General features: G+C 47.6%; 1 protein-coding gene across 1 annotated transcript in view; it reads left to right on the top strand.

Moving 5' to 3' along the window:
- Positions 1–25,970, top strand: part of pex5lb (peroxisomal biogenesis factor 5-like b) — a 51,314-nt gene that overhangs the window by 12,950 nt on the left and 12,394 nt on the right. The window contains exons 3-8 of the mRNA XM_085804786.1: positions 400–514; positions 4,944–5,246; positions 11,374–11,497; positions 19,797–19,887; positions 21,244–21,342; positions 21,680–21,802. Of these exons, the coding sequence (XP_085660912.1) occupies positions 400–514; positions 4,944–5,246; positions 11,374–11,497; positions 19,797–19,887; positions 21,244–21,342; positions 21,680–21,802 (855 nt within the window). The remainder of the gene's footprint in view (positions 1–399; positions 515–4,943; positions 5,247–11,373; positions 11,498–19,796; positions 19,888–21,243; positions 21,343–21,679; positions 21,803–25,970) is intronic.

The raw sequence follows: 25,970 nt of genomic DNA, 5'->3' as shown, positions 1-25,970 counted from the left end.
AGATCGAACTGGTACGACTTCACAGGTCGGAAAAACACGAGTTACGGGTTGCCTTGAACGCACCATAACAGTCCTCGTCCCTACGTCACCACATTCAGGCGCATCCCTTGGCTGCACACACAGAGAGGACTGCCCCTTTATGCCGTTCTCTCTCCTCATTGGATAAAGGTTGTAGGATACAAGGAAAGTTTTCTCCTGGGCTCAGAGCAGAGCAGAGTGACTGACAGACCCGTGTTTCAGACCAAACACTCTATAGAAGTGATTGCTGTCGGAAGATACAACTATTTAAGACTTAGATTAATATATAAATATAAATAAATATATCGCTTACTTCTGCTTTAAGTGTAAGTGCAGAAGTCTCAGTCTCAGTCTCTGTCTCTGTCTCTGTCTGTTGTGCAGCTGGTCGGGGAGCAGCAGGAGAGTCGTCCTCTGCTGAGTCCGTCCATCGATGACTTCCTGTCTGAGAGCCGCGGAGACGGCCCCTCAGCGCGACCTCTGACCTCCAACACAGCAGGTGGGTTAACCCCTCCCCCCCCACACACACACACACGGCTGCGGACACAAACAAATGTATGGTCGGAGAAAAGGGTAGTCGGCCAGACGGGTCCATGCCTATGTTCCCTCAGCCCTATGTTCCCACAGCCCTATGTTCCCACAGTTCTAAGATTTTTTTCAAAATTCGGCCCTATGTTCCCTCTGGACTCTCTCTACCTATCTGGACTCTATCTGGCCTGTCTAGCCTCTACCGGGTCTTTTTACTAAACTTAAAGCAGAACAATGCAAGTCGGCCGGAAATAGCTCGCTCCTTCGTTGGTTTCTCTTTTTTTCCCTCTCCGGAGCTCCCCCACAGTTCTGGTAGGCACATGTCACTGTCGTAAAAAAAAAAAAAAAAAAACTCGCCGCCGCCACCTCCTCCACCCCCCCTACACGTGCTTGTGTTTACTGCTGTTTGCTAAGCCCTGCTAACACCGAGCTAACGCTAATACAGCCACACACAGGCACAAAGACACAAAGACACAGACATACACACACAGGAATAAAGGTTCCAAAACGCGAAGGTGTGTGTGTGTGTGTGTGTGTGTGTGTGTGTGTGTGTGTGTGTGTGTGTCATGATGTATTACATTATCTTATAAAGACCCATGGTGTGTGTATCTGTGTTAGCATTAGCTCCCCGTTAGCCACAAGCTGAACTTCATCAGTAAACATTTCATGTTTCCATGGTTTCCTCCGACTTTCCGAACTCAAACCAATCACGATTCGTGACATGCATGACGTCATATGCGTTCTTATCTCGTACTGCCGTAAGGCAGTTTCTCGCGATACTTCTATCCATTGACGAGATTTGTAACACCGAGACGGACGACTGATCTTGCAAGTGCGGTTTTCAGCCAGTGGGGGGGGTGAGCGCATTGGCCTAGACCCCATTCACTTCATAACAGGTCACTCAACCATCACAGTGACTCTGAGCCACAATAATTACAGCCCAAATCCTGCATAGTTCCGCTTTAACCAACTCTTTTCTTCATTGCCTAAACCCAACCAAAGGTGGGACCAAAGGGCTGAGGGAACATAGGGCCTAATTTTCAGTGACAACAAAAGTTAGAAATGTGGGAACATAGGGCTGAGGGAACATAGGAATGACCCCGGACAGACGTCATGCGCCCGAGCATCAGCTGATAATGAGTGAAAAGTCACAGAGAACTAACTTAACTCATGACATGAGGAGCAAAGAGAGGCTGAAAAAAGACTTTCTAAACACCGTAGAGTTGGTTGCCCTCTTCATAAACATTACGGTGTTTTCTCCGTGACTTTTCGCTAGCCGAGCGGCTAACGGCAAAATGCGATCAATGATTAATGATCGCAATGCTTCGACCACTATAAAAATGCAAACGCAACCGACTATACTAGTAACAACATGTACAAACATGAATGAAGAATGAAAGTGTTGTTTGTAATTTTATTTAGCCTCTAATTTTCATTTAGTCAGTATGCTAAGTTAGCTGAGCGGCTAACGGCAAAATGCGATCAATGATTAAATGATTAAAAAAAATGCTTCGACTACTATATAAACAAATACAAACTGAACCGACTATACTATTAACAACATGTAAAAACATACCTATGAATGTAGAATGAGAGAGTTAGGTGTAAAGAATACAGCAGCGCTATGGTAACGATAATCCGGAAGTGAGCGGACCGTAACTTCTTAAAGGGGAAGTACGTCACATGAAACGCTGCCAGCCAGACCCTTCTGGGCCGAGCCGGGCTCTGCAGGTGGAGGCCCCGCCCCCTACAGTGTGTTACCGCGGCGACAGGCTTCTTCACCTTCAGCCAATCAGAGGACACAGCTGCTCCGTCCATCTGCTCCCTCTGACTCAGCAGGTGAAACAGTAATTAAAACCTCCTCGACTGGGATACGTCTTCACTCTGGAGCAGCGTCTGTCTGTCAGCCAGTGTTGGGAAAGTTCACTCTCTACATCAACTAGGTTCAGTAGTTCAGTTCACACATTTAAAATGAACTAGTTCAGTTCAGAGTTCATTTAAGCAATATATTATACTACTGTATTGCAACAATGACAATATGAAAGAGGAATACGCAATCAATTTCATGTAGTTTTATTCAACCCGAAATACATATTATCCAATAAAAAGCTGTTCCCAGCTGTCCAGACGTTAGCTCCAAGTAGCTCTGTCACTGCTCAGTCCCCTCTACCATTGTTAACCCTCTGGAGGTCAAAGTTCACCTTCAACATGTCAATTACACTACTTTACTACATTTTTTAACATCATAAAAACACAGCTGTAATGTGAATGAGATCAATAGTAACGAACGAGAGTTTAGCTATATATCATATTTTTCACGCCCTATCACCGTTTAGACAAATCTGAAATGATTGAAGAAACATTACTATTTCTGTGTGTGTGTTTTGTGTTGCTATGTGTTGTATTTATTCAGTTTGGGGGAATCACAGTGTCTAGAAAGCATCAGTGGCTGCAGCTGACAGGGACAGCTAACGGTAGCTAAGCTAACAGCAACTAAGCTAACAGTAGCAGCTAAGCTAACGGCGGTAGCTAAGCCGTTAGCTACCGCCGTTAGCTACCGTTTATTGTGTCACTGAGTTATTAAAGTTAAACAGGTAGCTAACCGTTAGCCCGGCTAATCTATGATAACCATGACTAATTACAAAAATGTGCACACAGAAATAGTAATGTTTGTCCAATCATTGGTTTTATAAACTTTACAAACATCAGATTAGTCTAAACGGTGATATAGTGACGTGAAAAATTATATAGTGAAACTCTCGTCCGTCACTATTGTTCTCATGCTGGTTTTCTACCAGGAAGTAGTTGTAAACAACAAGGAGATTCGTCCCATATGCTCATTATACCACGGCAACAACCAATCAGATCGCCGGATTTCACCTTTCCCTTTTATAACAGGGTTCTTACGGATCCTTAAAAAGTCTTAAAAGGGCGATTCCACCAAAAGAGTGCCATTTCTGTCCCCAGCATATTAAATGTATAAAAACATGTAATAATATAATATAAATTGCATTTAATTAATAAACTAATCACTATACACATGAATCACTGTAGAAATTAAAGATATATAATTTTTAATTACTATAAAAAGGCTTTCAAAGCACTGAAACATAGCCTTTGTTGCATGTCCCCAGAGCCAAACGCTATAGTTTACCACAATGCATTATGAATAAAATCCTTCTAAAATCTCATTTTTTTTGCATATTAGTGTGACTTTATATTATATCTACACTTATATAACATTTTTTAAATTAAAACCTAATTATATTTTGGTTAAAATTCACATTTTAGTCCCGTCCCCAGGTTTTCACTCAGTGCTGTTACCCGGACACATTCTACACTCTAAAAGTTTTGGACCATTCCACCAGTGACATGTTCTGCTGGAAGTGACATCATTTAGGTCTTCTGAAAGTCATGGGAAGACCAAAATTAAATTCTGTAATTTATTTTTCCTGAAATTGAATGATATTGTAGCTATGTCAGGGTCCGTCACTCTTAAAACTCATTCCTGTTACCTAAATTATCTCTAGACAGTGTTTGTTGATATCAAAAGTAAAATATTCAGTTAAATCCTAAGAATGTGCTCTGTGTGCTCAAGCTATTAGTATAGATGCTATTTGGCTAGATTTCACACAATTGCTGATTTTATGCTAAAAACTCATTGCTGTTACCCTCATTGCTGTTACTTTTTCTTCAAAAATGCAATGATAAAAGCATCAATAAATTAAATAAAGTAGCCGGAGATTGACCACTACTCATTTTGAATGAGTAAATGTGTATATTAAAAAATTCTATACTGAAATGGAATGAAAAATTAAGTTTAATTTTTAAGAGTTACAATGAGCAAATGGCACTCTTTTGGCGGAATGACCCAAAAGGCATTGAATTCATTAATCTAAAAACAAGGCCTTAATTGGCATTAAAATGTCTTAAATCAATTTTTCAAAAGTCTTAAAAATGTTAACACATGGTAAGTGGGATTTTATGGTTGTAATTAGTCTCAAATCTCAAAATAATTGGTAACATTCTGACATAGAGAAGTTAGTGGCGGCCGCTAAATCTCTCACCACCTCCAGCTCCCGAGTCAGTGTTTTTTTTTTTTTTCCAGACTTTTTATGCATTTATTTAGAAAGGACAGCTGGAAAGAGACACAATCCAATGAATGTTCATGTAGCAGTCACTTTACCTTGGATCACATAGGAAAGCGGGTCAAATTGCCCCTATAACCCTATGTAATTGATGTGGTGTTTTTCTTTTTTTTTCTGCATTTGTGTTTATTATGAAGTCGATCTTAAATTTCATTTCAAGTGGCTTTAAAAAAGTCTTAAATTTAACTTGGCTTAAGCTGTAGGAACCCTGTATAAGTTAGTTTGACCCCCTGGTCTGTCTGTCCTCTTCAGTCCTGTCCACAGCTCTGGACCTGGTGGACCTGAGCGAGCCGGGGGGGGAGAGCAGCGGGGGCAGCGGGGGCAGCAGCAGCAGCAGCGGGGGAGGAGGAGGAGGAGCAGGAGGAGCAGGAGGAGCAGGAGGAGCAGCAGCAGTGAAGGAGCAGAAGAGGAGGAGTCCCCTGAGGAGGAAGGCCAGCTCCAGGAGCCCTCGGCGCCGAGCGCGGCCCGATGAGACGGAGCTGATCCAGGTGGAGGTGCAGCCGCTGCCCCCCCCCACCAGCCCCCGCACGCCGGAGAGGAGCTCCCTGGACTCAGGTGAACCATCCAGACCTCATCCAGTACAGACCTCATCAGGGGAAAAGCTCTAATCTAATCGCTCTCTAATCTGGGCTTTAGTTTGATTTCATTGTGTAGAGACAAAAGACACAACAAGACACGTGTGGTGATGACAAGAGGAAAAGTCAGCAACACATACAAGTCACCTACAGAACAGCAGTTGCAGCGAAAATGAGTTGATTAACAGAGTGCCCCCCCACATTTTATACTTGTGCCAAAAAATAGTCGCCAGATTTATTGTTCAACTAATAATCTAATGATTAATTTTTGGTTGACGATGATTAAATAACAAAAACATTGACGTCCGTCTGCCGTCTGCCCAATTTCAGGTGAATGCAGCATGAAAAATACGACTGAGTTGCTTGTGATATACAACCACAACGCTAGATGGAGGAATTCCTACACAATGTCCCTTTAATGTAACTGTTATTGTTGTTATTAATACAATTATTATTATTATATTACTACTATTGATCATTGTTTCCTGGTTACTACTGGTTAGTGCTGCTGTTAGCTCTGCAGCGCTGCCTGTGTCTGGTCTTAAAGGGATAGTATCATTTTTTTTTAAAGTGGGGTTGTATGATCTCCAAATAGCCCCTAAGTACTTTTAATTGCAGTAGAAGACTCTCTGCACTCCTCCCGTTAGCAACGCCAGCCCATAATAGCCCCCAGAGATTTATAACATACAGTGTTGTGAACAGACCCAAAGAAACGGCCTATTTTCACGGCCTAAAAGAGGTTTTACCTGAAAAAAAATACACAGTTCCATTGTTCGCTATAATATAATTTTTTCCAGCCCCTCAAAGTGCAGGAAAAACACAGTTTTTATTTGGACCGAACCAACTGCTGATCGGCGGGCGCTAACCCTGGGCGGAGGGATACGTGAGTTGGTTAGGTCCAAATAAAAACCTAACCAACTCACTGTGTATTTTTTTTCAGGTAAAACCTCTTTTAGGCCATGAAAATAGGCCGTTTCTTTGGGTCCATTCACAACAATGTATGTTGTAAATCTCTGGGCAGGGCTATTATGGGCTGGCGTTGCTAACGGGAGGAGTGCAGAGAGTTTTCTACTGCAATTAAAGTACTTAGGGGCTATTTGGAGATCATACAACCCTACTTTAAAAAAATGATACTATCGAGACCAGACACAGGCAGCGCTGCAGAGCTAACAGAGGCAGCAGCAATAACCTGTAGTAACAAGGAAACAATGATAAATATATAATAATAGTAATAGTATTAATAACAACAATAACAGTTGTATTAAAGGGACATTGTGTAGGAATTCCTCCCATCTAGCGTTGTGGTTGTATTTAAGCAGCTCAGTGGTATTTTTCATGCTGCATTCACCTGAAATTGGGCAGACGGCAGAGTAACGGCATAAACAAGCCTCTATGTAAACAAGTGGTCCGTCAGCACGAAGCAAAACAATACACGTGACAATATGTTGTCATGGTGATGTGGTATTGTTTTACCGTCTTTCTCTGGACTTCTGTGACTAAAATGACATCTGGTTTGTTAGCGACGGCCGTCTGCCCGACTGCAGGTGAATGCAGCATCAGTGTAACGCTCCATTCCTCCTCACTGCGTTACCGCGGTGACTGAGCCGACAGCTCCGGTGTCTCCACTGAGTTTCCGTGGTTACCGTTACCGTCACGCTGCCACTGAACGTAAAAACATGGAGACACCCCATGGCAGCAGCACCGAGCTTACCCGCTCCATGGAGATATGAACGATATGAACTCGAATTTCACCACTTCCGGGCATGGACGTCGGAACTATTTTCTGAGAGGGGGTGCGGGATTTTTGTTGGGAGAGTCGGACGTTGTCTGAAAATCACCCCCCCCCCCCCCCGCTCCCTCGTTCACTCACACACACACACGCAGTGTGCCATCTCTCTTTTACGCACGCACGCACGCAGCCATTGCGCATCACTGAAACAACTGAAGCTACTAGACCACACAGCCAGATGCAGCATACATTCAGACAGGACAAACCCACACTCAGCTTTAAGATATAGCCTAAACAATATAAACAATGCCACGGCGGGCAAAATGCATTAAATGAGGCTTAGCGTTACCTTTAGAAGAGTTGCATGCGGCGAGTGTGGCCATTAAAGAACAGCGTCTTTCCACTGGGTTGGACATTTCCGGGTCCAATCTCTCTCAAAGGCCAGCTGAAGCACCTGGACTTTTCTTTTATGAAGCATTGCACATTTGTGGTCCGAAAACACCCAAAACGGATCTTTTCTGAAACGATGATGTCATATCCCCACCGCTCTACCTGTACCGAGACACACCGCTGTGTAGCCTAGCAACAGTCTATGGACGTAACTTAACAACAGCGTCTAACTAACTCGGTCCCTCGGACACTGCAGCTGAATCTCGCCCGTTGAATCATTATCGACCGTCATATTTGCACTGACACGACTCCCAGTCAACATTTAATCCACTTGTAATGTCTGGAGTTTGAATACTGCGGGGAAGCTTTCTGTCTTCTTCTCTGTCGTTGGTGTTTATGTGTGGCAGCGCTACAGCGCCACACACACTCCACACAGGCCTGAGTATGCACTACAGCGTTTTCTACTGAAATGGTGGGAGTGAAGCGCTACAGCAGCCTGACTCCATACGCCAGATGCCAGGCTGCTGTATGGAGCCAGGCAGGCTGTATATCACATCAAAAGCATAGATCTGCGTTATATGAGATAAGTGTAAGTCAGACAAATTCAGTTTTTTCAGATTTTATTTTATTTTATTTTTTTTTAAACCTAATTCTGTGGATATAGGGAGGCTGGTGGAGTGCGGGAGGGGCGGGTGGGAGGGGGTGCGGCCGCACCCCCCGCACCCCTAGTTCCGACGTCTATGCTTCCGGGTTTAGGTACTTCCGGTTTCCGTTACAGGGTAAAACTACTTCCGGTCGCGGAAGCTCAATGGCTGAATCCAAAAATAAAAGCTTCTGCTGCACCTCAGTGTACAAGATAGACAAAAACAGCCGTACTTGCATTTCCATGAGTTTCCGAAAGAAAGACCTGAGAAAGAAGTGGGTTTTGGCTACTGCTAAAAACAAACAGCATAGACCAGCATCATTTCCATGCTGGTTTTTCTAGCAGGGTAGGCTATACGAAGAGATGATGGAAAAGACTTTGTTTAGCTTGCTTTAACAGAAAAATATTAAAACTAAACCGTACACTGGTTTACAACCGTTACTGAATTACTGTATATCAATGTCAGTTCTCCAACAAAATCTTCTTGCTTCAAGGTTTTATTTGTCACTGTCCAAATGGAAGATTAGCGGCTAATCATTAGCCTACTGTAATGATGCAATACATAAAACATATTAAGCAGCAATATGTATTTAATCATCAAAGATGTTCACTCAAACCCACATTATCTGAAACAACCTTCAAACCACACACAGCCAGTACCACTACTAAGCATAAAGTCCGTTAGCTTAATGCTAACTAAGCATAACGTCCGCTAGCTTAATGCTAACTAAGCATAACGTCCGCTAGCTTAATGCTAACTAAGCATAAAGCCCGCTAGCTTAATGCTAACTAAGCATAAAGCCCGCTAGCTTAATGCTAACTAAGCATAAAGTTTGCTAGCTTAATGCTAACGTAACCTCATAGACGGGCTAACAAATTAGCATCGCTATCGCCGTTCAGCAGCAACTGACAGTGATAGCAGTAAAGCTGCTAAAAGTTTTAATATTCTTTAATGCGAGAACATGGCCGTTAAATCCGCAGCCTGTTGTCAGTTTATCCAGATGTTGCCTGTTAGGAAATGTGCTTGTTTTGGGAGAAATGCAAAGGGAGCAGCGACCGGGGGCTAGCAGGCAGCGACCGGGGGCTAGCGGGCAGCGACCGGGGGCTAGCGGGCAGCGACCGGGGGCTGGCAGGCAGCGACCGGGGGCTGGCAGGCAGCGACCGGGGGCTGGCAGGCAGCGACCGGGGGCTGGCAGGCAGATGCTCGTAGGGGCTAGTAGGCAGCGACCGGGGGCTGGCAGGCAGCGACCGGGGGCTAGTAGGCAGTGACCGGGGGCTGGCAGCGACCGGGGGCTAGCAGGCAGCGACCGGGGGCTAGCAGGCAGCGACCGGGGGCTGGCAGGCAGGGAGCGGGGGCTAGCAGGCAGCGACCGGGGGCTGGCAGGCAGCGACCGGGGGCTAGCAGGCAGCGACCGGGGGCTAGTAGGCAGCGACCGGGGGCAGGCAGCGACCGGGGGCTGGCTGGCAGCGACCGGGGGCTGGCAGGCAGCGACCGGGGGCTAGCAGGCAGCGACCGGGGGCTAGCAGGCAGCGACCGGGGGCTAGTAGGCAGATGCTCGTAGGGGCTAGTAGGCAGCGACCGGGGGCTAGAAGGCAGCGACCGGGGGCAGGCAGCGACCGGGGGCTGGCAGGCAGCGACCGGGGGCTAGCGGGCAGCGACCGGGGGCTAGCGGGCAGCGACCGGGGGCTAGTAGGCAGTGACCGGGGGCTGGCAGCGACCGGGGGCTAGTAGGCAGCGACCGGGGGCTAGTAGGCAGGGACCGGGGGCTGGCAGGCAGCGACCGGGGGCTAGCAGGCAGCGACCGGGGGCTAGTAGGCAGTGACCGGGGGCTGGCAGGCAGCGACCGGGGGCTCGCAGGCAGCGACCGGGGGCTAGAAGGCAGCGACCGGGGGCTGGCAGGCAGCGACCGGGGGCTGGCAGGCAGCGACCGGGGGCTGGCAGCGACCGGGGGCTAGCAGGCAGCGACCGGGGGCTGGCAGGCAGCGACCGGGGGCTGGCCGCGACCGGGGGCTAGCAGGCAGCGACCGGGGGCTCGCGGGCAGCGACCGGGGGCTGGCAGGCAGCGAGCGGGGGCTAGCAGGCAGCGACGGGGGGCTGGCAGCGACCGGGGGCTAGTAGGCAGATGCTCGTAGGGGCTAGTAGGCAGCGACCGGGGGCTAGCAGGCAGCGACCGGGGGCTGGCAGCGACCGGGGGCTAGTAGGCAGCGACCGGGGGCTAGCGGGCAGCGACCGGGGGCTGGCAGGCAGCGACCGGGGGCTAGCAGGCAGCGACCGGGGGCTAGCGGGCAGCGACCGGGGGCGAGCGGGCAGCGACCGGGGGCTAGCGGGCAGCGATCCGGGCGCTAGCGGGCAGCGACCGGGGGCTAGCCAGGCAGCGACCGGGGGCTAGCGGGCAGCGACCGGGGGCTAGCGGGCAGCGACCGGGGGCTAGCGGGCAGCGACCGGGGGCTAGCCAGGCAGCGACCGGGGGCTAGCGGGCAGCGACCGGGGGCTAGCGGGCAGCGACCGGGGGCTAGCGGGCAGCGAGCGGGGGCTAGCGGGCAGCGACCGGGGGCTAGCGGGCAGCGAGCGGGGGCTAGTAGGCAGCGACCGGGGGCTAGCAGGCAGCGAGCGGGGGCTAGCTGGCAGCGACCGGGGGCTAGCAGGCAGCGACCGGGGGCTAGTAGGCAGCGACCGGGGGCTAGCAGGCAGCGACCGGGGGCTAGTAGGCAGCGACCGGGGGCTAGTAGGCAGATGCTCGTAGCTACATCCAGGTAACTTTATCCACAGGTTTTTAGAGGTTTACCGCTGACTGGTTAAACTTTTTTTAGGAGATTAATGTTAGTCTCACTGATGAAATCTTCTGTGGCGGTCGTATTAGTTTGTTTGAATGAAAAGTGTCGCCACTCTGTCAGTCGCTCTAGCCGCAGCTGACCGGACCGGATGTTGATTTACCCTGTGTGACGTCACTTCAGAATCTGGTGAAATAGGCCTATTCAGAGCTGAAAGGAACACTTCACTTTGTTGATGGGGGGGATTACTGGTTAATGAAAAACACTCTGAAGAACCAAATAATCCATTTTCATGAAGAGATAACAGGAGAAGTTACACAATGTCCCTTTAATAACAACACTAACAGTCACAATAGTTAAACAAACGAGAAGAAAAGAGACAGAGTCAGAGAAAAACCAAAACAGTAAACCAACAACAGAGAGAGTGGAGTTAATCCTGTAATCTCTCTGGGCTTTTATTGTGATGAGGCTCCACTTCCTGTCAACCCTCGGTGACCTTATTTGGTCTGAAGCGTTGTGTTGTTGTGTGGTTGTCATGGTTACAGTCGGCCTGTGTCGTTGTCATGGTTACAGTCAGCCTGTCCTCGCCGCTGGACAAGTGGGACGAGGTGAACCTGGAGCTGGAGGACGGAGGACGACGGAGGAGGAGACACGAGAAGAGATGCCTGTCTCACCACTCATCTAGTGAACTGCTGTGGTGAGGACCTGTCTGTCTGTCTGTCTGTCTGTCTGTCTGTCTGTCTGTCTGTCTGTCTGTCTGTCTGTCTACCTGTCTGTCTGTCTGTCTGTCTGTCTACCTGTCTGTCTGTCTGTCTACCTGTCTGTCTGTCTGTACCTGTCTGTCTACCTGTCTGTCTGTCTGTCTACCTGTCTGTCTGTCTGTCTGTCTGTCTGTCTGTCTGTCTGTCTGTACCTGTCTGTCTGTCTGTCTGTCTGTCTGTCTGTTAACCTGTCTGTCTGTCTGTCTGTCTGTCTGTCTGTCTGTCTGTCTGTCTGTCTGTCTGTCTGTACCTGTCTGTCTGTCTGTCTGTCTGTCTACCTGTCTGTCTGTCTGTCTGTCTGTCTGTCTGTCTGTCTGCCTGTCTGTCTGTCTGTCTACCTGTCTGTCTACCTGTCTGTCTGTCTGTCTGTACCTGTCTGTCTGTCTGTCTGTACCTGTCTGTCTACCTGTCTGTCTGTCTGTCTGTACCTGTCTGTCTGTCTGTCTGTCTGTCTGTCTGTCTGTCTGTCTGTACCTGTCTGTCTGTCTGTCTGTCTGTCTGTCTGTCTGTACCTGTCTGTCTGTCTGTCTGTCTGTCTGTCTGTCTGTCTGTACCTGTCTGTCTGTCTGTCTGTCTGTCTGTCTGTCTGTCTGTCTGTACCTGTCTGTCTGTCTGTCTGTCTGTCTGTCTGTCTGTCTGTCTGTCTGTCTGTCTGTCTGTCTGTCTGTCTGTCTGTCTGTTAACCTGTCTGTCTGTCTGTCTGTCTGTCTGTCTGTCTGTCTGTCTGTCTGTCTGTCTGTCTGTCTGTCTGTACCTGTCTGTCTACCTGTCTGTCTGTCTGTCTGTCTGTCTGTCTGTCTACCTGTCTGTCTGTCTGTCTGTCTGTCTGCCTGTCTGTCTGTCTGTCTGTCTGTCTACCTGTCTGTCTGTCTACCTGTCTGTCTGTCTGTCTGTACCTGTCTGTCTGTCTGTCTGTCTGTACCTGTCTGTCTGTCTGTCTGTACCTGTCTGTCTGTCTGTCTGTCTGTCTGTCTGTCTGTCTGTCTGTCTGTCTGTCTGTCTGTCTGTACCTGTCTGTCTGTCTGTCTGTCTGTCTGTCTGTCTGTCTGTCTGTCTGTCTGTACCTGTCTGTCTGTCTGTACCTGTCTGTCTGTCTGTCTGTCTGTCTGTCTGTCTGTCTGTTAACCTGTCTGTCTGTCTGTCTGTCTGTCTGTCTGTCTGTCTGTCTACCTGTCTGTCTGTCTGTCTGTCTGTCTGTCTGTCTGTCTGTCTGTCTGTCTGTCTGTCTGTCTGTCTGTCTGTACCTGTCTGTCTGTCTGTCTGTCTGTCTGTCTGCCTGTCTGTCTGTCTACCTGTCTGTCTGTCTGTCTGTCTGTCTGTACCTGTCTGTCTGTCTGTCTGTACCTGTCTGTCTGTCTACCTGTCTGTCTGTCTGTCTGTACCTGTCTGTCTGTCTGTCTGTCTGTCTGTCTGTACCTGTCTGTCTGTCTGTCTGTCTGTACCTGTCTGTCTGTCTGTACCTGTCTGTCTGTCTGTCTGTTAACCTGTCTGTCTGTCTGTCTGTCTGTCTGTCTGTCTGTCTGTCTGTCTGTCTGTACCTGTCTGTCTGTCTGTCTGTCTGTCTGTCTGTCTGTCTGTCTGTCTGTCTGTCTGTCTGTCTGTCTGTCTGTCTGTACCTGTCTGTCTGTCTGTCTGTCTGTCTGTCTGTCTGTCTGTCTGTCTGTCTGTCTGTCTGTCTGTCTGTCTGTCTGTACCTGTATGTCTGTCTGTCTGTCTGTCTGTACCTGTCTGTCTACCTGTCTGTCTGTCTGTCTGTCTGTCTGTCTGTCTGTCTGTCTGTCTGTCTACCTGTCTGGCTACCTGTCTGTCTGTCTGTCTGTCTGTCTGTCTGTCTGTCTGTCTGTCTGTCTGTCTGTCTGTCTGTCTGTCTGTCTGTACCTGTCTGTCTGTCTGTCTGTCTGTCTGTCTGTCTGTCTGTCTGTACCTGTCTGTCTGTCTGTCTGTCTGTTAACCTGTCTGTCTGTCTGTCTGTCTGTCTGTCTGTCTGTCTGTCTGTCTGTCTGTCTGTCTGTCTGTCTACCTGTCTGTCTGTCTGTCTGTCTGTCTGTCTGTCTGTCTGTCTGTACCTGTCTGTCTGTCTGTCTGTCTGTCTGTCTGTCTGTCTGTCTGTCTGTCTGTCTGTACCTGTCTGTCTGTCTGTCTGTCTGTCTGTCTGTCTGTACCTGTCTGTCTGTCTACCTGTCTGTCTGTCTGTCTGTCTGTCTGTACCTGTCTGTCTGTCTGTCTGTACCTGTCTGTCTACCTGTCTGTCTGTCTGTCTGTACCTGTCTGTCTGTCTGTCTGTCTGTCTGTACCTGTCTGTCTGTCTGTCTGTCTGTCTGTCTGTCTGTCTGTCTGTCTGTCTGTCTGTCTGTCTGTCTGTCTGTCTCTCTGTCTGTCTGTCTGTACCTGTCTGTCTGTCTGTCTGTCTGTCTGTCTGTACCTGTCTGTCTGACTGTCTGTACCTGTCTGTCTGTCTGTACCTGTCTGTCTGTCTGTCTGTACCTGTCTGTCTGTCTGTCTGTCTGTCTGTCTGTCTGTCTGTCTGTCTGTCTGTCTGTCTGTCTGTCTGTCTGGCTGTCTGTACCTGTCTGTCTGTCTGTACCTGTCTGTCTGTCTGTCTGTACCTGTCTGTCTGTCTGTCTGTCTGTCTGTCTGTCTGTCTGTCTGTCTGTCTGTCTGTCTGTCTGGCTGTCTGTCTGTCTGTCTGTACCTGTCTGTCTGTCTGTTAACCTGTCTGTCTGTCTGTCTGTCTGTCTGTCTACCTGTCTGTCTGACTGTCTGTCTGTCTGTCTGTACCTGTCTGTCTGTCTGTCTGCCTGTCTGTCTACCTGTCTGTCTGTCTGTCTGGCTGTCTGTCTGTACCTGTCTGTCTCTCTGTCTGTACCTGTCTGTCTACCTGTCTGTCTGTCTGTCTGTACCTGTCTGTCTGTCTGTCTGTCTGTCTGTCTGTCTGTCTGTCTGTCTGTCTGTCTGTCTGTCTGTCTGTCTGTCTACCTGTCTGTCTGTCTGTCTGTCTGTCTGTCTGTCTACCTGTCTGTCTGTCTGTCTGTCTGTCTGTCTGTCTGTCTGTCTGTCTGTCTGTCTACCTGTCTGTCTGTCTGTCTGTCTGTCTGTCTGTACCTGTCTGTCTGTCTGTCTGTCTGTCTGTCTGTCTGTCTGTCTGTCTGTCTCTCTGTCTGTCTGTCTGTACCTGTCTGTCTGTCTGTCTGTCTGTACCTGTCTGTCTGTCTGTCTGTACCTGTCTGTCTGACTGTCTGTCTGTCTGTCTGTACCTGTCTGTCTGTCTGTCTGTCTGTCTGTCTGTCTGTCTACCTGTCTGTCTGTCTGTCTGTCTGTCTGTCTGTCTGTCTGTCTGTCTGTCTGTCTGTCTGTCTGTCTGTCTGTCTGTCTGTACCTGTCTGTCTGTCTGTCTGTCTGTCTGTCTGTACCTGTCTGTCTACCTGTCTGTCTGTCTGTCTGTCTGTCTGTCTGTCTACCTGTCTGTCTGGCTACCTGTCTGTCTGTCTGTCTGTCTGTCTGTCTGTCTGTCTGTCTGTCTGTCTGTCTGTCTGTCTGTCTGTCTGTCTGTACCTGTCTGTCTGTCTGTACCTGTCTGTCTGTCTGTACCTGTCTGTCTGTCTGTCTGTCTGTCTGTCTGTCTGTCTGTCTGTACCTGTCTGTCTGTCTGTCTGTCTGTTAACCTGTCTGTCTGTCTGTCTGTCTGTCTGTCTGTCTGTCTGTCTGTCTGTCTACCTGTCTGTCTGTCTGTCTGTCTGTCTGTCTGTACCTGTCTGTCTGTCTGTCTGTCTGTCTGTCTGTCTGTCTGTCTGTCTGTCTGTCTGTCTGTCTGTCTGTCTGTCTGTCTGTCTGTCTGTCTGTCTGTCTGTCTGTACCTGTCTGTCTGTCTGTCTGTACCTGTCTGTCTACCTGTCTGTCTGTCTGTCTGTACGTACCTGTCTGTCTGTACCTGTCTGTCTGTCTGTCTGTCTGTCTGTCTGTACCTGTCTGTCTGTCTGTCTGTCTGTCTGTCTGTCTGTACCTGTCTGTCTGTCTGTCTGTCTGTCTGTACCTGTCTGTCTGTCTGTCTGTCTGTCTGTACCTGTCTGTCTGTCTGTCTGTCTGGCTACCTGTCTGTCTGTCTGTCTGTCTGTCTGTCTGTCTGTCTACCTGTCTGTCTGTCTGTCTGTACCTGTCTGTCTGTCTGTACCTGTCTGTCTGTCTGTACCTGTCTGTCTGTCTGTCTGTCTGTCTGTCTGTCTGTCTGTCTGTCTGTCTGTCTGTCTGTCTGTCTGTACCTGTCTGTCTGTCTGTCTGTCTGTTAACCTGTCTGTCTGTCTGTCTGTCTGTCTGTCTGTCTGTCTGTCTACCTGTCTGTCTGTCTGTCTGTCTGTACCTGTCTGTCTGTCTGTCTGTCTGTCTGTCTGTCTGTCTGTCTGTCTGTCTGCCTGTCTGTCTACCTGTCTGTCTGTCTGTCTGTCTGTCTGTCTGTACCTGTCTGTCTGTCTGTCTGTACCTGTCTGTCTACCTGTCTGTCTGTCTGTCTGTCTGTACGTACCTGTCTGTCTGTCTGTCTGTCTGTCTGTCTGTACCTGTCTGTCTGTCTGTACCTGTCTGTCTGTCTGTCTGTCTGTCTGTCTGTCTGTCTGTCTGTCTGTACCTGTCTGTCTGTCTGTACCTGTCTGTCTGTCTGTCTGTCTGTCTGTCTGTCTGTCTGTCTGTCTGTACCTGTCTGTCTGTCTGTACCTGTCTGTCTGTCTGTCTGTCTGTCTGTCTGTCTGTCTGTCTGTCTGTACCTGTCTGTCTGTCTGTCTGTCTGTCTGTCTGTCTGTCTGTCTGTCTGTCTGTCTCTCTGTCTGTCTGTCTGTCTGTCTGTCTGTCTGTCTGTCTGTACCTGTCTGTCTACCTGTCTGTCTGTCTGTCTGTACCTGTCTGTCTGTCTGTCTGTCTGTCTGTCTGTCTGTCTGTCTGTCTGTCTGTCTGTCTGTCTGTCTGTACCTGTCTGTCTGTCTGTCTGTCTGTCTGTACCTGTCTGTCTGTCTGTCTGTCTGTCTGTCTGTCTACCTGTCTGTCTGTCTGTCTGTCTGTCTGTCTGTCTGTCTGTCTGTCTGTCTGTCTGTCTGTCTGTCTGTACCTGTCTGTCTGTCTGTACCTGTCTGTCTGTCTGTCTGTCTGTCTGTCTGTCTGTCTGTCTGTCTGTACCTGTCTGTCTGTCTGTCTGTCTGTCTGTCTGTCTGTCTGTCTGTCTGTCTGTCTGTCTGTCTGTCTGTCTGTCTGTACCTGTCTGTCTGTCTGTCTGTCTGTCTGTCTGTCTGTCTGTCTGTACCTGTCTGTCTGTCTGTACCTGTCTGTCTGTCTGTCTGTCTGTCTGTACCTGTCTGTCTACCTGTCTGTCTGTCTGTCTGTACCTGTCTGTCTGTCTGTCTGTCTGTACCTGTCTGTCTGTCTGTCTGTCTGTCTGTCTGTCTGTCTGTCTGTCTGTCTGTCTGTCTGTCTGTCTGTCGGTCTGTCTGTCTGTCTGTCTGTCTCTACCTGTCTGTCTGTCTGTCTGTCTCTACCTGTCTGTCTGTCTGTCTGTCTGTCTGTCTACCTGTCTGTCTGTCTGTCTGTCTGTCTCTACCTGTCTGTCTGTCTGTCTGTCTGTACCTGTCTGTCTGTCTCTACCTGTCTGTCTGTCTGTCTGTCTGTCTGTCTGTCTGTCTGTACCTGTCTGTCTACCTGTCTGTCTGTCTGTCTGTCTGTCTGTACCTGTCTGTCTGTCTGTCTGTCTGTCTGTCTGTACCTGTCTGTCTGTCTGTCTGTCTGTCTGTCTGTCTGTCTGTCTGTCTGTCTGTCTGTCTGTCTGTCTGTCTGTACCTGTCTCTACCTGTCTGTCTGTACCTGTCTGTCTGTCTGTCTACCTGTCTACCTGTCTGTCTGTCTGTCTGTCTGTCTGTCTGTCTGTCTGTCTGTCTGTCTACCTGTCTGTCTGTCTGTCTGTCTACCTGTCTGTCTGTCTGTCTGTCTGCCTGTCTGTCTACCTGTCTGTCTGTCTGTCTGTCTGTCTGTCTGTCTGTCTGTCTACCTGTCTGTCTGTCTGTCTGTCTGTCTGTCTGTCTGTCTGTCTGTCTGTCTACCTGTCTGTCTGTCTGTCTGTCTGTCTGTCTGTCTGTCTGTCTGTCTGTCTGTCTGTCTGTACCGTACCTGTCTGTCTGTCTGTCTGTCTGTCTGTCTGTCTGTCTGTACCTGTCTGTCTGTCTGTACCTGTCTGTCTGTCTGTCTGTCTGTCTGTCTGTCTGTCTGTCTGTCTGTCTCTCTGTCTCTCTGTCTGTCTGTCTGTACCTGTCTGTCTGTCTGTCTGTCTGTCTGTCTGTCTGTCTGTCTGTCTGTCTGTCTGTCTGTACCTGTCTGTCTGTCTGTCTGTCTGTCTGTCTGTCTGTCTCTAACCTGTCTGTCTCTCTCTCCACCTGTCTGTCTGTCTCTCTCTCTACCTGTCTGTCTCTACACTGTCTCTAACCTGTCTGTCTCTCTACCTGTCTGTCTCTCTCTCTAACCTGTCTGTCTCTCTACCTGTCTGTCTCTCTCTCTACCTGTCTGTCTGTCTCTCTCTCTAACCTGTCTGTCTCTAACCTGTCTCTCTCTCTACCTGTCTCTCTCTCTACCTGTCTGTCTCTCTATCTGTCTGTCTCTCTCTCTACCTGTCTGTCTCACCTGTCTGTCTCTACACTGTCTCTCCTGTCTGTCTGTCTGTCTGTCTGTCTGTCTGTCTGTCTGTCTGTCTGTCTGTCTGTCTGTCTGTCTGTCTGTCTGTCTGTCTCTACCTGTCTGTCTGTCTCTCTACCTGTCTGTCTCACCTGTCTGTCTCTACACTGTCTCTCCTGTCTCTCTACCTGTCTGTCTCTCTACCTGTCTGTCTCTACCTGTCTGTCTGTCTCTAACCTGTCTGTCTCTACCTGTCTGTCTCTCTCTCTACCTGTCTGTCTCACCTGTCTCTCTCTACCTGTCTCTAACCTGTCTGTCTCTCTAATCTGTCTGTCTCTACCTGTCTGTCTCTCTACCTGTCTGTCTCTCCTGTCTGTCTGTCTGTCTCTCTACCTGTCTGTCTCACCTGTCTGTCTCTCTACCTGTCTGTCTCACCTGTCTGTCTCTACACTGTCTCTAACCTGTCTGTCTGTCTCTCTACCTGTCTGTCTCTACCTGTCTGTCTGTCTCTAACCTGTCTGTCTGTCTCTCTACCTGTCTGTCTGTCTCTAACCTGTCTGTCTCTCTCTCTACCTGTCTGTCTCTACACTGTCTCTAACCTGTCTGTCTCTACACTGTCTCTAACCTGTCTGTCTCTCTCTCTACCTGTCTGTCTCTACACCGTCTCTCTCTCTACCTGTCTGTCTCTCTACCTGTCTGTCTCTCTCTCTACCTGTCTGTCTCTCTCTCTACCTTTCTCTCTCTCTACCTGTCTCTCTCTCTACCTGTCTGTCTGTCTCTACACTGTCTCTAACCTGTCTGTCTCTCTACCTGTCTCTCTCTCTACCTGTCTGTCTCTACACTGTCTCTAACCTGTCTGTCTCTCTACCTGTCTGTCTCTCTCTCTACCTGTCTGTCTCTCTACCTGTCTGTCTGTCTCTACACTGTCTCTAACCTGTCTGTCTGTCTCACCTGTCTGTCTCTCTCTCTACCTGTCTCTCTCTCTCCTGTCTCTCTCTCTACCTGTCTGTCTCTCTCTCTACCTGTCTGTCTCTCTACCTGTCTCTCTCTCTACCTGTCTGTCTGTCTCTACACTCTCTCTAACCTGTCTCTCTCTCTCCTGTCTCTCTCTCTACCTGTCTGTCTCTCTCTCCACCTGTCTGTCTCTCTACCTGTCTCTCTCTCTACCTGTCTGTCTGTCTCTACACTGTCTCTAACCTGTCTGTCTCTCTACCTGTCTCTCTCTCTACCTGTCTGTCTCTACACTGTCTCTAACCTGTCTGTCTCTCTACCTGTCTCTCTCTCTACCTGTCTGTCTCTCTCTCTACCTGTCTGTCTCTCTACCTGTCTGTCTGTCTCTACACTGTCTCTAACCTGTCTGTCTGTCTCACCTGTCTGTCTCTCTCTCTACCTGTCTCTCTCTCTCCTGTCTCTCTCTCTACCTGTCTGTCTCTCTCTCTACCTGTCTGTCTCTCTACCTGTCTCTCTCTCTACCTGTCTGTCTGTCTCTACACTCTCTCTACCTGTCTCTCTCTCTCCTGTCTCTCTCTCTACCTGTCTGTCTCTCTCTCCACCTGTCTGTCTCTCTAACCTGTCTCTCTCTCTACCTGTGCTCAGGTCTGCAGAGTTCAGGACAGACCCTCTCATGAAGACGTCCTTCAACATCCACAGCTTCTCAGACCTGGACACCAGATGCTCCACTGTCCAGGTGTGGTAACCATGGTAACCCCCCCTGTCCTCCATCCCTGCTGCTGCTGCTGCTGTCTGTCCCTCTGTCCTCTAGCACAGTGTTTCTCAAATGGGGGTACGCGTACCCCTAGGGGTACGTGAGATTTGAAATATTATATTAAAAAATATATAAATTCCAAAATCCATTAAAATAATTACGGATATTTCAATAAAATTTCAATAAAATACATGTCTAAATTCATAAACTAAATCTTATATTCAGTGGGCTACTTAATTAATTATCCTTAAAAAAAAACCCGAGCCCCCCCGCCCCCCCACCAGATGGTTTAACCCAACCTGGCATTTGCCGCACGGCATCGCCTGTCAATCAAACAACGGAGTCAGGGTTGACGTAGCAGCAGCGCTGCTGAAACACGGAGGGATAAGTGATAAAAAGGCGAAACCAGCGCCGGTAAAATCCCGACAGTGTTCAGAAGAATTTGTGATGAAGGGATTTACGTCCACGAGTTGCAACCCACTCTAGGCATCATGTTTTTGTTTTTTTCTGTGGGGAGAAGTTAGCAAACAGTGGCATGAAGCTGCTCATCTCCAGCCGCATCTCAACACAAAATGCACGTCATGTCGGTGAGCCTCCTGACTGCTTCATGAGGAAACTTTATGAATTCAGGTTGGTGTTACATGAGATTTTAAACGACAGCATCAAAGTGACCAACTTCATAAAGTGAAGGCCACTAATGCAGGTGTGTTTCACTGCCTCAGTTAACACAGAGAGAGAGAAGTCCTCTGGCTCTCAACCTGTTGTTATGATCTGAAGCCACACCTCTGATAGAGCACAGCCCCCCCCCATGCCACCGTGTTGCAGGACAACTGACTGTCAAAGCAGTAGCCCTACTGTCTGGACTTTTATTGTGTGTGTGAAGAAATGTGTATCTATAATTGATGTCATGAATTCATTTTGAGAACAGATATTTATTAGATAGCATTTTAGACTGATGATTATTCTCATGTGCAAAAATCTTTATAATCAAGTTGATTATTTCTTAGTCTGTATTTCTATATATTTTTATTTCCAAATAGTTCAAAAGAGGCCACTATAACCAATGTTTTACACAGTTTTAAAGTAAAATAAAGCAGACACTGATGACACATTGCTGTGTTTTACGTCTTTTGGTCCAAAAATGCTTTGCGCTGGGTAGGGGGTACTTGGCTGAAAAAATATTTCACAGGGGGTACTTCACTGAAAAAAGATTGAGAACCACTGATCTAGCAGACAGAGGGACAGAGGGACAGGGCAGTGTGAAGTTCAGGGAGCTGCTCTGATGACACAGTGTCTCTGTGTGTGTGTGTGTCTCTGTGTGTGTCTCTGTGTGTCCAGGACTGCGCGGCGTCCCGACAGCGCCGACGGACTCGCTCGCTGCTGGACAGACACGAGTCTATGGAGGACGAGTTTGTCAGAGCGAAGGCTGCTGTGGAGGTACACACACACACACACAGACACACACACACACACACACACACACACACACACACACACACACACACAGAGAGACACACACACACACACACACACACACACACACACACACACACACACACACACACACACACTCTCTCACCTTCCCCCTAAAGTTCCCGTTTCCAAAGACGTCCGTCCTCGTCCTCTTCACTTCCTGGACGTGTCCTCCTCACTTTACAAAACAAACGGTCCTGTTTCCATGACAACCATGAACCTGACACGCCATCAGCTGCAGGTGCATTGTGGGAAACGTTGGACCCACTGTGTGTGTGTGTGTGTGTGTGTGTGTGTGCAGTCGGACACTGAGTTCTGGGACAAGATGCAGGCGGAGTGGGAGGAGCTGGCCCGGAGGAACTGGCTCGACCAATCAGAGGAGGAGCAGCAGAACCCCAGACCACCAGGACCGCCGGGGGACAAGGTGAGTCCTGCACCTGGACCCTCTGACCCTCTAGACCAGTGGTTCTCAACGTGGGGTCCGGGGACCCCTAGGGGTCCTTGAGAGATTTGAAGGGGGTCCCCGATTTTTTCTTGAAACTTTTTTTAGATTTTTTTTTTTTTAACTTTTTTTGTTTTAGAAATTTTACCACCAGAAAATCTTTACTTTTTTATTTTGAACTTTTTTTACGAGAAATTTTACCCCTTTTTTCTAGAATTTTTTTTTTAATTTTACCACTTTTTCTTGATTTTTAAAAAACTTTTTGGTTTTAGAAATTTTACCACTTTTTTCTAGAAAAATTTTCCTTTTTTTATTTTGAACATTTTTTATGAGAAATTTTACCACTTTTTTCTAGAATTTTTTTTTTTAATTTTACCACTTTTTCTAGATTTTTAAAAAACTTTTTTATATATATATATATATATATTGATATTGGACCACTTTTTTCCAGAAATTTCTCTATAATATTTCCAAAAATTCACGCCATTGGCCCTAATTTAAATGTATAAAAAAGTAATGTTCTTCAGTCTCAGAACAAATATTTGTGCCTTTCTGGTGTTAACTTCTAAATGTGGTCCAATGGGGGTCCGTGGTCTAATTTGTGTCAATTTAGGGTCCTTGATGTACAAAAGGTTGAGACGCACTGCTCTAGACCCTCTAGACCTGGGGCCAGATTCACCAATATAAGATCTTGAGAAAGTCTTAAGAAGAAAATTAAGAAGTTCATAAGAAAGTTAGTAAAGCAGTACTAAAGAACTTTCAGTTTTGGTTGAGTTTGGCGGCGCCAGTGGCCCAAAGCGGTAGTGTTTTGCCTGAAGGAAGACTCCATCTCCCGTGAACACTAGCGTGTAGCGCCGTAAACATCCTGATCTCCCGGTGCATGGAAATGAACAGAAGACGTCCAAACTAAGTTTCTGTTTCCAGCGGATCATTTCACAGTAAACACACACACACAATCATTGCTGCTCCCTCCTCGTCCTGACTCGTTAAAGTGAAACTTAAGTGAGAGCCGGTTCCTACCATGCTCCTCAAAGCTGCTTAGTGCCAGAGAAAGAGATACAGACCATAATGATACAGACCCCCTCAGGCCATGACAGAGGTGTCATTCAACCTGTTGTAAGTCGATGTACCATCACAAAAGTTATGAAAATATGATATGAAGGTTGAAAAGTTCCTTAGAGTTGGTTTAAGTGGAATTCCTCAGTATTATCTAACGCTGCGTTCACATGCAGTCTGGTAAACGGCAGCCGGACGCCATGTTAGTGGACGAGAGGACGACGGTAAAACTTGGGGGAGCAACGGCAAAAAATACAGTGCACGGCAACGGCAAACGGCAACGCTGCCCCGAGTTCAAATATTTTAACTTTTGCCGTCTGCCGCGGCGGTTTTACCGTTCCGTCCAGCGGCATTTACCGTTTACCGTCTGCCGTTTACCGGACTCCATGTGAACGCAGCGTTAAGAACACAGCCTGACCAGCCAGACTACATCATCAACATGTCTAGTCTGGCTACGAGCGGTAGACCTGGGCTCAGTCCAGGGGGATTCCACTTCAGTGAAATACGGATTTATGAAAGACAAGTTTGATTTTTGATAATGAGAAGACAAATAAGTTACAGACTGGGACTTTAAGAACTTCTTAAAATACGTCACTGCATTGCACCAACAAACAGCATATATATATAGTTTAGTCACTCACTGACCATGGAGAAGGACAAACAGAGATGCAGAAACTTCTCAAGGCAGCAGCTTATTGAGGTTATGGTGATGAAATTAATGTATGAAAAAAATACTACTGGGGAAAGTTAAAGGGACAACGAGGAGTTTCTTTTTTTTTTTCTTTAAGTATATTTTTCGGCTTTTTGCCTTTATTTGATAGTGATGACAGTAGAGATAGACAGGAAATGGGGAGGCAGAGAGAGGGGGAATGACACGCAGGAAAGGTCTGCCCGACGCGGGATTCGAACCGGGGACGCCTGCGGCGAGGACTGTAGCCTCTACATGGGGCGGCCACTCTACCCACTGCGCCACGCACCGCCCCACAACGAGGAGTTTCTATCTGGTTATAAAAAGTCTGATATTAATGTGGATGAATCTCCGTTACCACTTGTTAATGGTCCATTTTAGATAAATCTATGGTTTTGTCTCTATGGTTATTTTGTTATTATTAGTGGTGGTGGAAATGCTGGGCGAGCCGACCAGCGTTTCTTTACTTTCGGTTTCGTGGCGAGTCATGAGAATAACGCCGCCGTATGAATCTCCGTTTATGGTGGGAACTACGACGGTATGTGATCGTCTTCCAACCTCTGACTTTAATTCTTGATGAATGAAAACATGAGTCTGTCTTGACCCGGTCAAAGAATTTCACGGTGCGGAGGCTCATAAATGTAGTGAGAAAACACTTTGCTTTAACAAAACTCCTCGTTGTCCCTTCAATAATATGTGAATAACAGCGGAAAATAAGACCAGAAGGTTTGGCTGAAGTGGCCGTTAACTGACATGCTAACTAACAGTTAACAGGCTCTTTGTGTCATTTATTAAAAATATATTGACTTACTATGACCCACTCGTCTAAACTTGTCTAAAATGTGTTTAAAAAGGTGATATTAAAGGCTCATACCTGTTCACCGTAGGAGTTTAAGTCACAAAGTGCTTCACAGAACAGAATAAAACAACACAGCTTCTACAAAGAGGGAGAGGATCAGTGACAAATAAAAACACCTCCACCAACAGTGGAAGCTGCAGAGCAAAGTGAACATCCAGAGTCCTGGAGGATTATTATTGTTGCACATGACGACACGGCGTGGAGCCATGGCGACGGCGGCCATGGCGATGGCGGCGGCGTGGACGGCGGGCGACCCCGGTGCTGCAGATGTTCCAGAGGAGGGATTACGTGGCTGAGCTCCGTGTTAATCTGAGGCTCTAATCCTCTGACCTGAGATCAGCTGGAGCCGCTCCGGCCTCGACGCCCAGCCAGCGCCGCTAATGCTAATCCCCCCGCCGCCGCCGCTGTTACGTCACCACGGTGACGGGGGGGAGTCACTCTGATGTCCACACGTTGTCAAACATCTGTTGAACACATAGGCTGTGTTCAAAACCACATACTCCATACTACATACTTCCATACTGCATACTTCCATACTCCATACTCCATACTAATCGATCATACAGTATGCAGAGCGTTCACACTGCTGCGTACTATGATAACCCACAATGCATTTCGCTCCTGCCCGAGCCGAAATCAGCCGCCCTGAAGCTGATTTCACTTAAGCTCTAAACTCTGTAAATATATAACTTCAGCAACATTTGAAACATTTTCAGGCGAGAAAGTACTACTTCGTATCCCCATGGTGTTGAAAAAATGACAAAATAACACCTATTTACAATTTTAGTCGGACGAAGTCGGACTTCTCTGGCGTTAGTAAAACCAGCCGTAGTGAGCACTGTACTTCCGGTTTCTGTGTCAAAATAAAGCACCCGTTGCAATTGACCATAAAGAAAGCCGTTACAATGACGTCAGTGCTCTTACTTTATAAACAGGAAGTGAACCTGTCCCCACTGTGGCTAGCTTGGAAACGCCGTTTGGACCGACCTCGTGCCGTTAACGGAATTTGCCCGTTCAAAATGCCTTACCGGAGAGTTTTGCCTGCTCTGAGACGAAGATCCGCCCGCCTTCTTCGCTACATCATACTTGCTCTGGACTGGGGATTATTTCAAAAATTTTTTGCATGTAATGTAACAATGACATTTTGGTCAGACTTGTGTTCTTATATTTTCTCCCATGTAAACATGTCATACTGCTTCTCCCTTAAAGATGTTATATGTTATTATGAAAATAAGAAGAACAGGAGTCTTCAGTATTTAGTTAATTTTTTCATTGTATTTGGTAAATACTTTATTCATAAGCAAAAGTTTGCAACCTCCAAACCAACCTTTTCTCATTTTTTAATTGAATTCAATTCTTTCTATAAATCCCTAGCCTTAGTTAAAAATAAGAAGAACACAACTTTTTTAGAAAACTATGAAAAGGTATTTATTGTACTTCCTGACATTTAATGGAATTTGTTAACAGTGATTATTACACACCTATGTATTGACATGACAATATTTATTTATTTTTGTTTTGTTTCTGTTTGTCTAATTTTCTTCATT

This window comes from Trachurus japonicus, chromosome 17 (assembly GCF_045865225.1).
Source record: "Trachurus japonicus isolate A0001 chromosome 17, Traja_1.0".
NCBI lineage: Eukaryota > Metazoa > Chordata > Actinopteri > Carangiformes > Carangidae > Trachurus > Trachurus japonicus.
Note: the sequence above shows the minus strand (reverse complement) of the source record. Positions and strands in the feature narration are given on the sequence as shown.